Source organism: Aulostomus chinensis, chromosome 23, assembly GCF_037954235.1.
Source record: "Aulostomus chinensis isolate RoL2024-O1b breed Wild chromosome 23, RoL_Achi_v1.0, whole genome shotgun sequence".
Taxonomy (NCBI): domain Eukaryota; kingdom Metazoa; phylum Chordata; class Actinopteri; order Syngnathiformes; family Aulostomidae; genus Aulostomus; species Aulostomus chinensis.
Window position 1 is genome coordinate 9,094,083 of NC_141342.1, and position 14,917 is coordinate 9,108,999.

General features: G+C 40.0%; 1 protein-coding gene across 2 annotated transcripts in view; it reads right to left on the reverse strand.

Annotated features, from left to right (window-relative positions):
• The window catches only part of trrap (transformation/transcription domain-associated protein), an 82,908-nt gene extending 69,306 nt beyond the window's left edge, over positions 1-13,602 (reverse strand). For both annotated transcript variants that reach the window (XM_086194888.1, XM_086194887.1), the window contains exons 1-22: positions 13,570-13,602; positions 12,839-13,022; positions 12,351-12,400; positions 12,026-12,136; positions 11,686-11,790; positions 10,832-10,915; positions 10,085-10,141; positions 9,841-9,966; positions 9,260-9,337; positions 8,757-8,845; positions 7,994-8,090; positions 6,922-7,060; positions 6,248-6,326; positions 5,515-5,749; positions 5,095-5,431; positions 4,904-5,001; positions 4,511-4,705; positions 4,235-4,426; positions 3,983-4,148; positions 3,636-3,892; positions 2,857-3,057; positions 1,712-1,863 (exon numbers count right to left, since the gene is read on the reverse strand). In XM_086194888.1, the coding sequence (XP_086051014.1) occupies positions 1,712-1,863; positions 2,857-3,057; positions 3,636-3,892; positions 3,983-4,148; positions 4,235-4,426; positions 4,511-4,705; positions 4,904-5,001; positions 5,095-5,431; positions 5,515-5,749; positions 6,248-6,326; positions 6,922-7,060; positions 7,994-8,090; positions 8,757-8,845; positions 9,260-9,337; positions 9,841-9,966; positions 10,085-10,141; positions 10,832-10,915; positions 11,686-11,790; positions 12,026-12,136; positions 12,351-12,400; positions 12,839-12,938 (2,948 nt within the window). In that variant the 5' untranslated portion in view covers positions 12,939-13,022; positions 13,570-13,602. The remainder of the gene's footprint in view (positions 1-1,711; positions 1,864-2,856; positions 3,058-3,635; positions 3,893-3,982; positions 4,149-4,234; positions 4,427-4,510; positions 4,706-4,903; positions 5,002-5,094; positions 5,432-5,514; positions 5,750-6,247; positions 6,327-6,921; positions 7,061-7,993; positions 8,091-8,756; positions 8,846-9,259; positions 9,338-9,840; positions 9,967-10,084; positions 10,142-10,831; positions 10,916-11,685; positions 11,791-12,025; positions 12,137-12,350; positions 12,401-12,838; positions 13,023-13,569) is intronic.
• Between the last annotated feature and the right edge of the window lie 1,315 nt (positions 13,603-14,917).

Below are 14,917 nucleotides of genomic sequence, written 5' to 3' on the forward strand. Positions count from 1 at the left end.
CAAGAACTGCTCTATGTGTCTGTTTTTCATTTCAAACTGAAAGGCTATGTTTACAATGATCAAATCACAAGGTAAAGAGAGATGGTGGGAACAGGATAAATGAAGCGAGAAAGGAAATAAAATAGTGAGAAAATCATTCACAAGGAAGAAGCCACAGCAAATCGAGACATCTGACAGGAGGCAGTGGCGAGTGCAGCCCCCTTGATCGTAACTGACACACTTCATTATCCCTCAGAAATGTGCACACAGACATACTCATCTTCATTTGTATGTTAGTGCATAATGACAGGAGAGAGTAAGGGGCAGAGTGTAGCATAAACAAACAGGGGAAAGTCAATTAGCCCCTGCCCGGGGATCAATGATGGTAATGTGACTAACCCCCCCCCCAACAACCACCTCTTCCTCACTTCCTGTCTGTTCACTGTATGCGTCTCTGCCTCACAGTGAAGCCTGCCAGAGGCTTGGGGGGACCGAGGGGGGTGTAATTAGCAACTCACGCTCTTGAGATGGAATTGATGAGGCAGGGTTAGGGAGAGAGGTGTAGATGAGGGACTGAAAGCAGGGCATGACAGCAGGTGGTGGGACAGGGTAGGAGGTACTAGACATGGAGCAGGAGGTGGTGAATCAGGGTGATAGAAAGATAGCTTGGGTTTGGGTGGAGTTCAGCGAGGGGTAGAGAAAAGAGAAAAGACGGGAGCATTCAGTAATCAGGTTATCCATTGTTGGTGAGGATGAAGAGTTGCTCTTTCCAACAAGAATGGTCATAAGAATTGAAATGGCAAACCAAGAATCGCTGTATTATATGAACTGTTCTCAGTGTGGTCAGTGAAAATTAAGTTTGCTGCCTCCTTGACCGGTTCTGCATAGTATAATGATATGGAGTCAAAACAAGTATGGAGTAATTTTGGCTATCCACTGTGACAGGTACACAATAGAATCACTTGTTTTGCAGTTGATTTTTCAGACTAAGGCTCAAAAAGGCAGCTCTGACAAAATGCTACTAATAAGGCATTGCTACTTTTATTTTGAGGGCAAATTTGCAACACAGGAAGTGATTATATACATCTATTTTTTTTTTTTTTACAATTGGACATACTTATTTGTATTTTCATAATAAAAAGAATATATCACAATACCTGCATGTGTACCATATGTATTGTTTCCTTTTCTACATTCATTTGGTCTTGTATACTTAACTTTTTGAATGGGATCTTTAAAATAAAACAAATCTTTCCTTCAATTTGTCAATCCGTAAAATTAAGGGAAAAATATTAATGTGGTATATGTCATCATAAGTGATGAGCTCCTGGTGATAAAACTTGATCTGGTGCTCTGTGAATAACTAAAAAAATAATTGATTTCAAATTATCAATCTACTCCAGTAAACAGCATGTGTGCCACTTCGAATAAATTCAAACCTCACTTTTTGATGGGAACTTTAAAATAAGACTTAAGTTATTCCTACAACTTGTCACTTCTTACAATTATAAAGTGTGGCATTTCCATTTATGTAGCGCACAACAAAATGTTGTGCTCCACTCCAAAGTTAGTATGGAGCCTTGTTACTGTTGAAACTTACACAAAACCAAACATTATTTAGTACATTTACAAGCCTGTACAAAATGTTGTTTTGCTCTGGTAAAGGAATTAATAGTGGAGCACATTTTTGTACACTATTAACATTAGAATTGCAAACCAGATGTTCACTTACTTGGGATGAGAGAGAAGCTGGTAGAGAGCATGTTTGTTATCATCCAGACTGGTCATGGCCACCAAGAAACACTTAATAACCTCCCAGGCTTGTCGTCTGTAGTACGGCTCCGTGTTGGCACTCTTCAGACAGTCTAGAGCCGTCTCTATTGCCTAAGGAATAGAGCACAAATCTCTTCAGAATGTGTACAATACAACTACTTTTCTCTGATAAAAATGCCAATATTTTCAAATTAGTAAGATGGGAGTTAAGTTGCAATATAAGACTATATTTGTGATTAATTTGCAGGAAGTAACAAAGCACCATCTGGCTGAGCAAAGGTCATTATGATTTCTACATTATGGGCTGACAAGCCACAGCAGCCAGACACTTAAAAGGGAGAAAATGAACTAATTAATGCCACTCAGACAAGAGGAAAGGAGGGAGAGAAGGAGGGAAGAATAGTCAGAGTAGATGAGGGCACAGAATAATTGAATTGTAGACCTGCCAGTTTATTAGAATATCAAGCTATTATGTCAGGACTGGGACTCTGAAAAAGTACTCTTGAAGAAGTCTCAAATATTTTGCATGCTAACTACTAAGAAAACACAACTTTTAACTTTAACCTCCAAAGTTTAGGAATGATGCTATGACTTCATCTCTCTGTCTACCATAGATGACGTAATCACTGCTTCAGTGTGCAAGCTTTTCATACAGCTGTATTAAGACTTCAGAATGTGTTTGTGTGTGTGTGTGTGTGTGTGTGTGTGTGTGTGTGTGTCTTGTGCCTAGACAATGGCAAAAACACAGACAGATAGCCACAAAGAAGAGTAGCCATTAGTGAGAGTAAATAATGCCGCCGTGGTGGCTCACAGAAGATTGATGATTACTGACTGGGAATGAGGAGGGGAAACGGGAGATGAATTTAATTATATGGAGGACATACAGATGTCCTCACACTCAATCTCTCTTTGACACACACAAACTCCTGACAAGGATATATCGCTCTCTTTCGAGAACAATAATGAGCAATACCAAGCTTTTTTACATTTAATTCTACATCTAAATAGAAAGGCAGACAGGGAAGAACTGAAAAGTCGGGTAAAAGCATCCACTAACCCTCATCAAGGAAGAATTCCTTACCAACAATAGCAGTGTGGTCTTACCTTTTCCATGGGTAGCTGTATTGAGGCCTTGCAGTCAGTGAATTCTGCCTTGATGCTGGGCCCCTGGACCTCAGTCACCACATAGTGCAGCCTCTGAGACTCCTTCAGCATCTTCCTGTTACTGCCACCGAATTTCCCTAAGACTCGGTAAGCTACATGGGAGATACTCTCAGCTGGGTTTCGGAGGGTGCGCCATAAGGCCTAGAGCACAGAAAGCACGGAAATATTCACTTCAGTGTGGAGATGTTAAAAAAAAGACCACGGTGAAGATTCAGAGGAGGGATCCTGATTCTGTACGTTATCTGCAGATAATGATCTTGAGACCAACTGACCACTAGAGGGCAGGTGTACAATCTGACAACGAGAGTAGGATTTATTGAATGGCCATGAATTACTTTTTTTTTTAATCTTATAACTGTCCTTCTTTGGTTAGTATTGTTCTCTGAAGTAGATACCTACAGACACAGCTGTAGAACTTATGGACACATGATACTTCTGTTTATACTCGTTTTAAAAAGGTTTCTACAGCACCCACACTCGGGCCAGTGGATGGTGGTGCAATATCTGAAGAGCCACAAAGGGTTGGAAAAAAAACAAAAATAGACCTGTTGACTGAGCCAAATCTGAAGATAAATCAGTGTTAAACAGCCCCCCTGCTTGCAGAAATCAACATCAGGCAGCATCTCTGATGACTGAACTTCTTGGTTGAAATTATTTAAAGCGTAGACCTGGTTTATTACATCATTAATTTATTCTAGTGCAGATGCAATATCCCTTACCTGCATGAGTTCAGCCCTGACAGGCTGGATATGGTCATAGAGGAAGTCAGGCTGCAGGTTGTCCACACACAGCTCCAGGGTACGAAGGCCTTGGCTGACCAGAGTCTGAGAGCCATTGAGGGCAGATACCAGGGGATCCATCAACATAGGTAGGTAGGGCAGCAAGGAGCTAAGACGCACTGGCACTGTCAAACACAACTCCACAAACAGGTCCTTCATGTGCTGCTTGTGAAGACCACTCTGCAGCATGTTCAGACCTAAATGGAGATGAATATATTAGAAATAAGCAACTACTGAGAGTTTTCTCCTTTCACCAGATGAATAAGATGAGTAATAGGAGGCTTTACCTTGCAGCAGGTTGGGTAGAAGTGGCAGAAACTCTTGGTAGAGCAGGTCATGGCTGCCTCCCCCAATAGAGCGAAAGAGAGCACGGAGAAGGAGGAAGTAGTTGTAGGGTTCCTTAGCTGATTGGGCTAGCTCCATGGAGCTGTTCACTATCTTGTGCAGGTGGGGCTGAGGAAACAGGGTCATGATACATAAAAGTGAAAAAAAAAAGAAAAAAAAAGCACAGATATGCATCTCATCACATGTCAATTTACCTTGAGCATCTGTTCATTCTCAGCAGCAAATAATGACACTGATCCAAAGACCAGTTTGAAGAGCTTGAGGTAGAGATTTGACAGTTCAACATTGGAGCCCATCTCTGGCAGTCTTTCAAGAAGATACTCTACTAGGATGGTGGCAAATAGAGCAGATGTTGACAGGTTGGCAAGGAAAGAGTTTGCCACAATCTATGAAAAAGGAGAAAAAAAAAACAATTTGTCAACAAGCCATAAATGAAAACAGAAAAACTCCATATTTTTATTATGGCGCACCTGCAGGGCGTAGTTCTTAGAGATTCTTTCCACCATGTATGGCACAGTAGTTTGAAAAATCTCTTTGAATGTGAGAGGGTTCATCATAGTGAAGACCCCAGCAAAGTGCTCCAGAACCTCTTTTTCCTCCTTCATGCGTACAGTCTGGCAGTTGGCCACTCGGATATAGGTTTGCTGGTTATTGGCAACTTGTACCTGGTCATAAAGAGACATGTGAGCATTCATCTATCAGAGCCATGTGTTTATCAGAGGGATTTTTATGTCTGTTTTGTTATTGCTGTACTTTTTCATTTCTTGTTTAAACATACGACATATGAGAAAAGCAAAACTAGTGGGGAATTGACCTTAAAAACAAATAAAAATGTTATTGACTTTGAAGTGTCTGTGGAGTACCTGGTAGATGTCCAAGGCCTGCATGGCATATTTCACCAGCTTGATGTAGATTTGTGTCTCCTTGGGCTGGAGCTGCTTGTTGGGAATGAATTGTGCCTCTAGAAAAGAAAAAACAAACAAACAAACATATTCATTTGTGTGCTGGATGATTTGATACAAAATTCTTAACAGCATCCAAGTTGTCCTCTCACCTCCAGGTGCCTTGCATGAGGTGATGCCCCAAGTAATTGTCTTCACGCCGCATACCAGGGTCTTGACTAAGCTTCGGCAGTCTGACACCTGAAACGTCTGCTTGTCTTCTTTCTCGCCTGGTCGGTCAAAGGGCGTCGTAGGGGGTTGTGGTATTCCAGAAACTGGTGTAGGGGGAGCAGGAGGTGGGATGGCAGGGGTAGTAGATGGAGTGGGTGTGGCGGGGACCCCTGGCAGGGCACCTGGATCAACCACACCCATCTCTGACTGGGGTTTACACTTCTTGAAGATAGAGACGAGCTGATAGCGTGCAATTGTGTGAAACTTCAGCACAAATACCTGATTCATAAGGAAAGGAAGAAAAATCAAGTTGTGAAATGTACATGAATATCTCTGGTTGACCCCAGCTCTGTACTGCCTACCTCCAGCATCCTCATCAGGATGTCCCGGCCATTACCGTTCTCCTGCTCTGACTTTGAGCGAATGCAGTCCACCAGGTTGAGCAACAGCTTGCAGGACATGGTCTGAATGTTACTTGGAAGGGACTCATCATCGATGTTCTTGGCAAATAGTTGCACAGCAAGAGATAAATCCGTCAGGGGTAAGTTCTGACGAACATGGTGCACCAGGTCTGCTAGTGTACTGTAGGCGAGCGGTCTGGAAAAGATGACAGGCCCAGTAAGAGTGGAGTAAAAAAAAAAGAAAAGATAATCAGTAAAGGTGAAGGCAGGAAAGGCTGCTGATCTTGGCATATGTAAAGGAGAAAGAGAGAGGTGAGCTAATGAGTGACACTGATAGTGCTGCCAGGTCTCATCCAACTTGTTTCCTGCAGCACTAATGTGAAATGACAGCTATTTTGTTGAAGAGGTGAGCTTGTTTGGCAGTTGATGGAGGGTCGAAGAGGCTTTCAAATTGACCCACAGGAGGACGTGTGAGAAGCCTGCCCTCTGGAGATGTGTGTGTACATGACAAGTTGACAGTGTGATCTCAGACGAAGCGTTTCAGTCGGCTTCCTTGAGAATTTCACCAGCACTGAGACACGCCTGATTAATATGCTGGGACACTTAAGGCACCTGGCTGAGCAATCACCCACACAGAGAGAGGGCACTGGAACCACAAAGATCAAACGATCACAATAACAGACACGCAACTCACCGAAGGGTCTCACGAGCCGTGTAGCCGGAGCCAATCAGGATGGATTCATCGAAAAGTTTATCCATACAGGGTATGAACTCTGAAACACATTCAAGAGATACATTTTTCCATTATGATTTAATTTAGGTGTGGAAAAAGAAAGAAAGATGCGCCATTATTCCAAAGCCTTATTTGCGATAAACCATTTCAATTCAAAATGATTGAAACACGGTAGCATAACACACGTCAATACATAACAGATCATTGTTTTGACAAATATAATGGTGACTAATTACCAATTGTAGCACTGCTCCTTTCTTTGGCAGCAGGAAAACCTGATTTCATGACTCCACATCATCAAGAATGTAAATTCTTGTTCAAGATTAAGATCTGACTGTTTTCCCACCTTTAATTGGTTTGATTCCCTTTCACTTTTCATTCCTCAGGCACCACAACAACACAAATTTGTATACATAGGTTGTACTGTGTATTTCAGAGATGTGATTGTTACTCTGCAAGAATATTTCAGATGTTTCTCATGAGGAGGAACACTTCAAACTACAATTAGCCTTTCCATTCATCAAGCTCAGGAGAAAAAAAAACAATATTAGTAATTATTAGCATTGTAGAAAATAATACAGATCAGCTTCATATTTCACACTGCATGAAATACATTTGTGTGTGTGTATACATACGGCTGCGTAGGTCAGTTGTGAGGATGTGCTTGGCTGCAATGAGCAGTTCCTTGCGGAGGTGAGCAGTCTCAGAGGGACAGTTGGTCAGCAGCTGCAGCATACCCTTCACCATCTGCTGAGAGTACTTCCCCACCAGGTCCTGATTTGGTGGACACACACAAGATTAAAAGCACAATTAATTTTAAAATGACGGCTGGTCAGATATGTTCCTGAAATTGAACTTTAAACACAGTGGAACAAAATTAGACCATGTTCAATAAAATCAGACTTCACTGAGTGAGCCAGGCAGGCCAGCCATGAATGATATGGTATAATTAAAGATTAACTAAAAAAAATGATCATCATACTGTTGCTTTGACACAGTCTTGATACATTCAATCCATATACTTTTCGTCCCTGCTTTCTTTTTGAATTTAGGATTTGGTAGTGATTTTTACAATTTGTCAAGTTTCAGACTTTACAGATTTTTTTTTTTTTAACTAAAACTGCCATGGCTCACGTAACAGACAACTATCTAGCATTATCTAATTTGAAGTTGATATTTGTGTCAATTTTTCCAGTTCTTATTTTCATTTTTCCTGTTCACAAGCCAGGAGAGTAGAAAAGCAAACCAATAGGGCCGTTCATTCATTCTTAATTAAATTTTCTGAGCCTGTTTTATCTTTATTCTTCACAGCTTCGTTATTGTCCTATCAGTGAACACACATTATACAGCTGTACTTTGTGCCAATCACCTGATACCCACAAGAAGAAAGGGAAGAAAGAAAAAAAAAATCCACCATTATTGTTCAAAGGGTGTGTGCTTCTTTACCGGCATCCTCATCTTTTCCTTTCCAACAGGTAATTGAGCAGTACATTACAGTACAACGGAACTTTTGAGACATTAAAAGTTAAATAAGATATATAAATGGCAAAATGCTGGGGAGGAAACTACTCACAGATATGAAAACGCTGTTAAAAGTGAGGCCTATCGACCAAATTTGGCCCATCGGGAGGTAGGAAACAAGCATAACTTATTATGTACTGAGCTGGTCATGTTGTGATGGAATGGACACAGAGTAAAGAGGTCTACCTGGTAGATTCGGATGATGTAGGCAAGAAACGAGAGAGTCTTGATCTGCGCAGCGATGAAGTCTGCATACAGCTCCTTATTATAAAGCTTGTGTTGCCTGCAAAGGAAACGGCGCAATTTACAGCTGGGCAATTAATCAATTCTATTAAATTGAATTAACGGTTAATTTTTTTTTTAATTAAAAAAAAAATCACATTAACTAACAAATTTACAAAAAGGAAGCGTCGACAGTTCAGATTTGTTTTAAAGAAATGATTAAAAATGTTCATTTCAGGGTGGTGAAATTTATTTTTAGGCCATACCATCCAGCCAAAATGAAAACATGAATGATGTCACACCTGCAGTGGGTGACAATTAATGGAGGTTGAAACTGCAGGTCTACATGTGGGAGTCAGTTCTACATGGATGACTTGTTTGTTTGCATCGCAGCTGTTCCTGTAAGTCAGAGAGAATGTCTCTACCTGCCAGAGAATGCCGAGGCATTTATTCCTAAGTTATCCCTCTCCAATTTCCTTCCTGTTCAGAATGCTCCTCACAACCCTCATCTGATGATTTCACCACCTGCAAAGCCAATTTCTACCATTTTAACTTCCTCAAATGGATTTTAAATTCTGGCAGGCAGAGTGCAGACAAACGCCGTCAACAAATCTTCTTTTCAGGAGGAATGGCGAGGAAAAAAACGAGATCAATTCACCTGAAACGTGCCAAACCTCATTTGGAGGGCTGTGAGGAGAAAATGAACTGACACGGAGATGCAGGTTACCTGGCCTGTGGAGACACCTGGAGCATGATGGTATTCATGATGAGAGGCACAAACTCTGACACGACGTTGTGTATATTCAGCTTATAGAGCTGAAAAGAGAGAAAATAAAGAGTCTTAATCAATGGAAAGCTTAAGCCCTATTAATCCACAGACATTATGAAAGATGAGGGGATTGACTCCAAGATTCCAAATCTATTTTCAGTGGAACCTATGTAAGACCTTCCATGACTCCAGTTATCTAAACATGTAAATGAGTTAGCAGTGTCAATGTCTTTGATATAAATAGGACATTTTTACCCCCTCACCCAAAAAAATAATGAAGTGCAATCATCCAAAAACCTAGAAATTAATTGTGCTATTTTCATGTGCTCCCAAGGCATTTACACTGAAAAGATTTTGGGAGGTGGGGCAAAAATACATAATTTAGCAGTGGCTTTATGGCTTTTTCCTGCTAATGAGCCATAAAGTAACTGCATGCAATGATAAGGGAATATTTGACTCACCTGATACATTAGCACCACTATGATCGGCAGCTCTGCCAGCACCTTGAGAGACAAGGACCCCCGAGGGATGATGGTGTGCTGGAGGCAGAGTGGAGAACATGATAAGGATGACTAATGAGGCGCATTTTGGCCGCTGATCATGTCTAAAGACCCATTATCAAAGGAGGTGTCTCTGACAAAGAGACCACTGCCTCAGTGAACAAAAGGGAAACAAATAAGTTGATCCGTTTCTGGAAGGAATACATCTGGAACCTTTTCCAAGTCAATATCAAACAGGATTTATTGAGATTTCATTACGATTCAATGGGAGAAACTGGCAGCCAATGCAGCAGCAGGCTCCTCAAGGTAACTGTCTTCTGACTGGTATGGCCACATGGCTTATTTACTTCTTATAAAATTATACATTTAAAATCTCATTTCAGTTTAAAAAAAAAACAACTTATGTCCACTTGAACATCTGGATTTATTTTAGCCCTCTTGGTCAGTCTGCTAATGCTACACACTGCCGCCATCCAGTGATCACACGTGGTACTGAAAGTGTTGGAACTGGTCATGTACAATCCCATGAAACGTTTTATTACCGTTCGTGTTTCGCTGTCCTCCCTCTCAGGTGCAGTCTTCACCAACACAGATGTTATCATTCCCACCATTTCTGGGGAGGGAACTGTGTTTTCTGCTATCACCTGTGGGTTCTCAAAGTACCTGGCCTGAATAAGGAAGACGGGGAGTGTGAGTAAAGGAAATTTAGGAATATAAAGGAGGGGCAACAGACATGAGTCGAGAGAAATAAGGGAATCAACACAAAGCACATGAGATGGTACTTACAACGACTTTGGGGAGGTCTTTGTAAATTTGTTTCACAAAGTCCAAGAAGTGATGAATCTATTTGTAGAGAACATTCAAAATAGATGATTTAGGATATGCTGAAGCATTGTGCTTTATCGTTTCACATTCTCTCCTGGTTAATCTAAGAGGAAAAGAATTATATATCCTTAATAGGGTTGGCAACTATTCTATAATTGTGTCAGTTAAGTAATTCTTCAATCATTTCCTCATTTTAGGGGTCTTAGTTTCGTAAATGGAATCCTTCACCATGACTTCAAATGACAGCAATATCTGGCGTCCCATTCAAAACACAATTGCCAAAATAAGGAAAAACGGTTTGAACGATTATTCTGAAAACCGTGAAGTCCAGTTGGATACATATATTTGATTGGCTGTCATATAAATGTGTATCTGACAAGTTTAAATAACAGCTCTAACTATTAAAGCTAACAATCTACATTTAAATTATGAGTATGATTAGTGGGACTGTTCTCCTGGAATTAACGGGAGAGGATCCCATAGACTCCGTCCACTTGTAACAGCCAAAATTCTTCCTTCACCAGTCGGTAATTCAGCACAATTGAAGCAATGATGGTAGACATGGATCTGCCCCCTCTCTGAATGACAGGATCAGTACAGGGCAAATGCTTCCTAATTGATTAGAGAACTATAAACTTGTTGAGTTCCATCAATATCACTTTCAGTGGCTTAGCAGAAATGTCAAAATAACAAGGCTGAGAAACTCACCTCCTGAGAGATTGGAGGGCGGAACTGTTTGTGCAGCTCGATAATAATGCGAAGGCATATCAGCACGTTTTCCTCGCTTTCAATCTAGGAAAAAAAAAAAGGCAAAAAGGACAACCTTTAATCTCTTATTCAATTGATTTTAAACTTTTGTGATGTAATGTAATGTGTGTGTGCAATAACTTTCATGACCACTGATCATCTGAAACGTCTGTTTACATATTACAATTTTTTTTTTTAATTACCAGGATATATTTAATTAGAATCAAAGACCAGCTACGTGGTTAAAAACAATATAAATGTGTTTTTTTTGTTGAACCGCATACGCTCTTATATTAAGGTAAATCAAATTTCCACAATTTTAAGCCTTTTTTTGAAAGCTTTTCCCATCTATTTTCAGTGATATGAACCCTAAAAACTGCAATTGTATATAAGAGTAATTTTGTCCAAGTTGTCACAGCCAAATACGAACAATGATTCTCTTATTTTTTTAATTGAAAAGAAAAAGAAACTCACTCGGCAACTAATCCAAATGATTTCATTGAGTCTTCTGAATATTTTCAATTGAGGACCAAAACCACCACAATGTAAAAAGCAAAATTTGCTGCATCCGGCAGGTCGATAATTTTAGTTTACCAGAACTTTGTGTTCATTGCTAAGCTTTGGAAAACTATCACTCGTTCACGGTTGGAAAAAAAAAAGAGATAATAATCAACCATTAGTGATACATCTTCTCAAAATACAGTTTCAAACAGACAGAATGATGCAAAAGCAAAACAAACAAAAAAAAACAAATGTGGAACACGCAAACACACACGGCATGTTTTTGTCACATTGTAAAAGAATAGTAGCCTTACCTCTAGGAAGCGAAACATCACAGACAGGATGTTCTTGGTGTGTGGTCGAAGGTGTTCGTTTGTTGGGATGCGGTGGATAATTTCCAGAACAAGCTTTCTCAGTTGCTGTTGGAATGGAAGAAATCTTTAAAGCCCCAAGAGTAACCCTGAATACGCTGGTAACATTTGAAATGAACTGCACTTATTCCAGGTGATGTGTTTGGAAGAGCAACAGGTGCACAGTATAACCACAAATTTAATATTGATTTAACAATAGGCAACTACAGTTATTTAATTCATGAATAGAAAAAAAAATGACAGGCGTAAAAGAGAGACCATGGTATTGTTTTATCCCACATACCTGTGTGGGTTTTTCTTGAAGGAATTGCACCTCTCCATCCTGAAGAAATGTGAGGAAGCGAGGGATGATGTGTTCCAAGAAGGTGGAGTATTGAGGCGAAGATGTGACATTCTGAAATTGACAAAAAAAAAGGTGTATTTCCACTTCAAGAGAAAACTTTAGTTTGAGATACAACTAAGTTCATGGAGTTCTGTATACCGTGCGTATCCCAGTTTGGGAATCAGACATTAGCTAATTACACCTCAATGGGGTTCTTAAGAACTATCAAAATACAACATGCGACAAAGAAAATTAATGTCCTCCACTGCACATCTGACAAACTCACCTCAAAGTTCTCGCTGACCTCCTGCATCATCTTCAGCTTTGTCTCATCAGCTGGAAGTTGAAGAACAGAGCATCATCATCAATTAGATTTCCTAATTACGCTGCTTCACTTTTCATGGCCTTCATCATGTGCTCAACAGAGACTCTCAGATCTTATCAGTTTTACTTTCAGCGTCCAGATCGATCAAAAGGTACATCTAGTTACTCACTCTCTCACACACATTCACACACACACACACACACACACACACACACACAATGTACCTTTGTCTGGACTAAAGCACATCGCTCTCATCATATTGTCCATGCTGAACACAAGTATGTTATCTAACTCGTCATTTATACAACAAAGTACACTGAGCCAAAATTATGTGATTAATATGGATCAATCGTGATTCAATTAATCAAAGTCAATACATTTTGCTTGTGGACTTATAATATCTGACATTTGTAACGTCTGACATATTGCGACTAGATGCATAAACCTACGTGTGTTGGCATCTGTGAGGGCTGCCACAAACTGGAGGTACTTCTTCATCAGGGTGGTCTGGTCAACCACAGTGGGGCTCGGAGCAGGCACAAAGGCCATGGTTGCGATCAGAGCAGACCGAGCTGCAGAGGGTACAATGGGGCAGCCAGCAGCCAGCACAGATCTCAGTGGGATTGCATTACACTGCGTATAGGAGAGAAGACAAAATTAAACAACCTATACTGAAACCGGGAAAAAACAGTTCCAGTTTATTCAAGAAAGAACACTTGGTCTATGATCAATATAATAAAATGTATACTTTTTGCTAAACAAACCGAGCACAGAACGTACATGCTCCAAACTCACAACAGGCGCACAATGATGACATCATCACAAGCGTTAGCTAGCACAATGTGCATTAACTTCTGTAGTATTTCTAAATTAAAAGCACATTTTCCGGGGTTTACATTAGTACGGCAGTGTGAAGTGAAGTCCTTTCATCCTTATACATTAATTCCTCAAACCACTTCAAATCCGTTATCACGCAAAAATCGCAAAACACATTCGCCACTGTTAGCTAAAAAGCTAAGAAATAAAGCGCTCGCGCAAACCCAAATCCTGTTTACGAGAAAGAAGCATAACACAGAGAAAACCATATTTTTACACATGCACATGTACAAAACTCCATACACAGCGGGAGCTATTACAGCAACCTACATTTCAGCCAAAACTCAAAACCATTGACACTTACATAGTCCCACACCAGACGCTGCCGCTTGTGTGCCAGTCCGCCGCGCCGCGGTCCAGTGCTTCCGACCGTGAAAGATGTATTGTATCACTCCGCATTTTGTGCAACATTTTCCATTGTAAATGCATAGATGCAATTTTATCAAAATATATGCACGTTCAAATGTATAAAACTTATAATCAAACTATTTTATATTCCGGGAAATTAGTGTTATTGTAGAAAGTATCTTTTCTAGTACTGGCGGAAGGATATTATAGGTAGCGTGAGCGGTTCTATGACCGTCATTTTCGATGGTCTTCTGACTGCTGCTACTTTTTGAAAAGGAAGTAATATTAGCGAGTAACTGCGCAGGTCGCTGTCGGCAGTTCCACAAGAAGTAGTTGTCCCCCAGTGTTTCCTAAGCATCCACCGCTTTGGAGTTATTACATGACGCTTTAAAACGTAGCCAGGAGTTTACGTATGGAGCCCTTTAAGAAACACGAAAGGCTTGTTGTATCAAATAATCACAGTGGTTTGTTAAGGGTTTAGAGATATACATTTAATGGCTTGATTAATGATGAAATAAGGATGGATTATTATTTTATACTTGAAAAGCCTATACTATAAGTGAGAAGATGCAAATGATATCGTATTTTATCATTGATTTTAATTTATTTTGATCCAGAATGGCTGCATTTCCCCACAACCCTTAGCAGATAAGCAGTATAGAAAATGGATGGATGGATGGATGGATGGTTGCATTTATTTTCAAGAATGTCAGTGATCAAATGATACAGTGAAAGCTTCCTTAATGACCTTACCTGCCAAAACACAGTGGAGTGTCTACAAATTTAGCAACTCACATCAATGTGTATAACATTTGTGTGGAAAAATTACGAGAAAAAAGTCAGTCAACAAAGCACTTGAATATGATCTCATTCATGGATTCAAAATCCAAATTATTGACTGAATACAATTATTAGTTATAAGCTTTTTGTTTCTACCACACGATGGCAGTCCACTGAGCTAATCAGTGTGTGACGTCTGTACAATCTGACATCTTCAATGTCATAACACAAACCTTTATGAATAATAAAACACAGGGGACTCATTTACTCTTTTGAACTGAGCTCAACTCAGTTCAACCCATCCATGACATTAGAAAATAAAATATTCTATTTACTGTGGAAAATCACTCCCCCATTGTTCTTTTTATAAAAAAAAATGTTTGAATTAATAGAGTGATTCGTGATTAAAGCAATCAGCAGCATTTCTTGTTTCGATTCCCTCTCCTTAAAGGGAAATTGTTAACAATTAACACTTGGCTTGATACCCTGAGGACCAAGAATTGAAAAATATGTCCAGTATAACT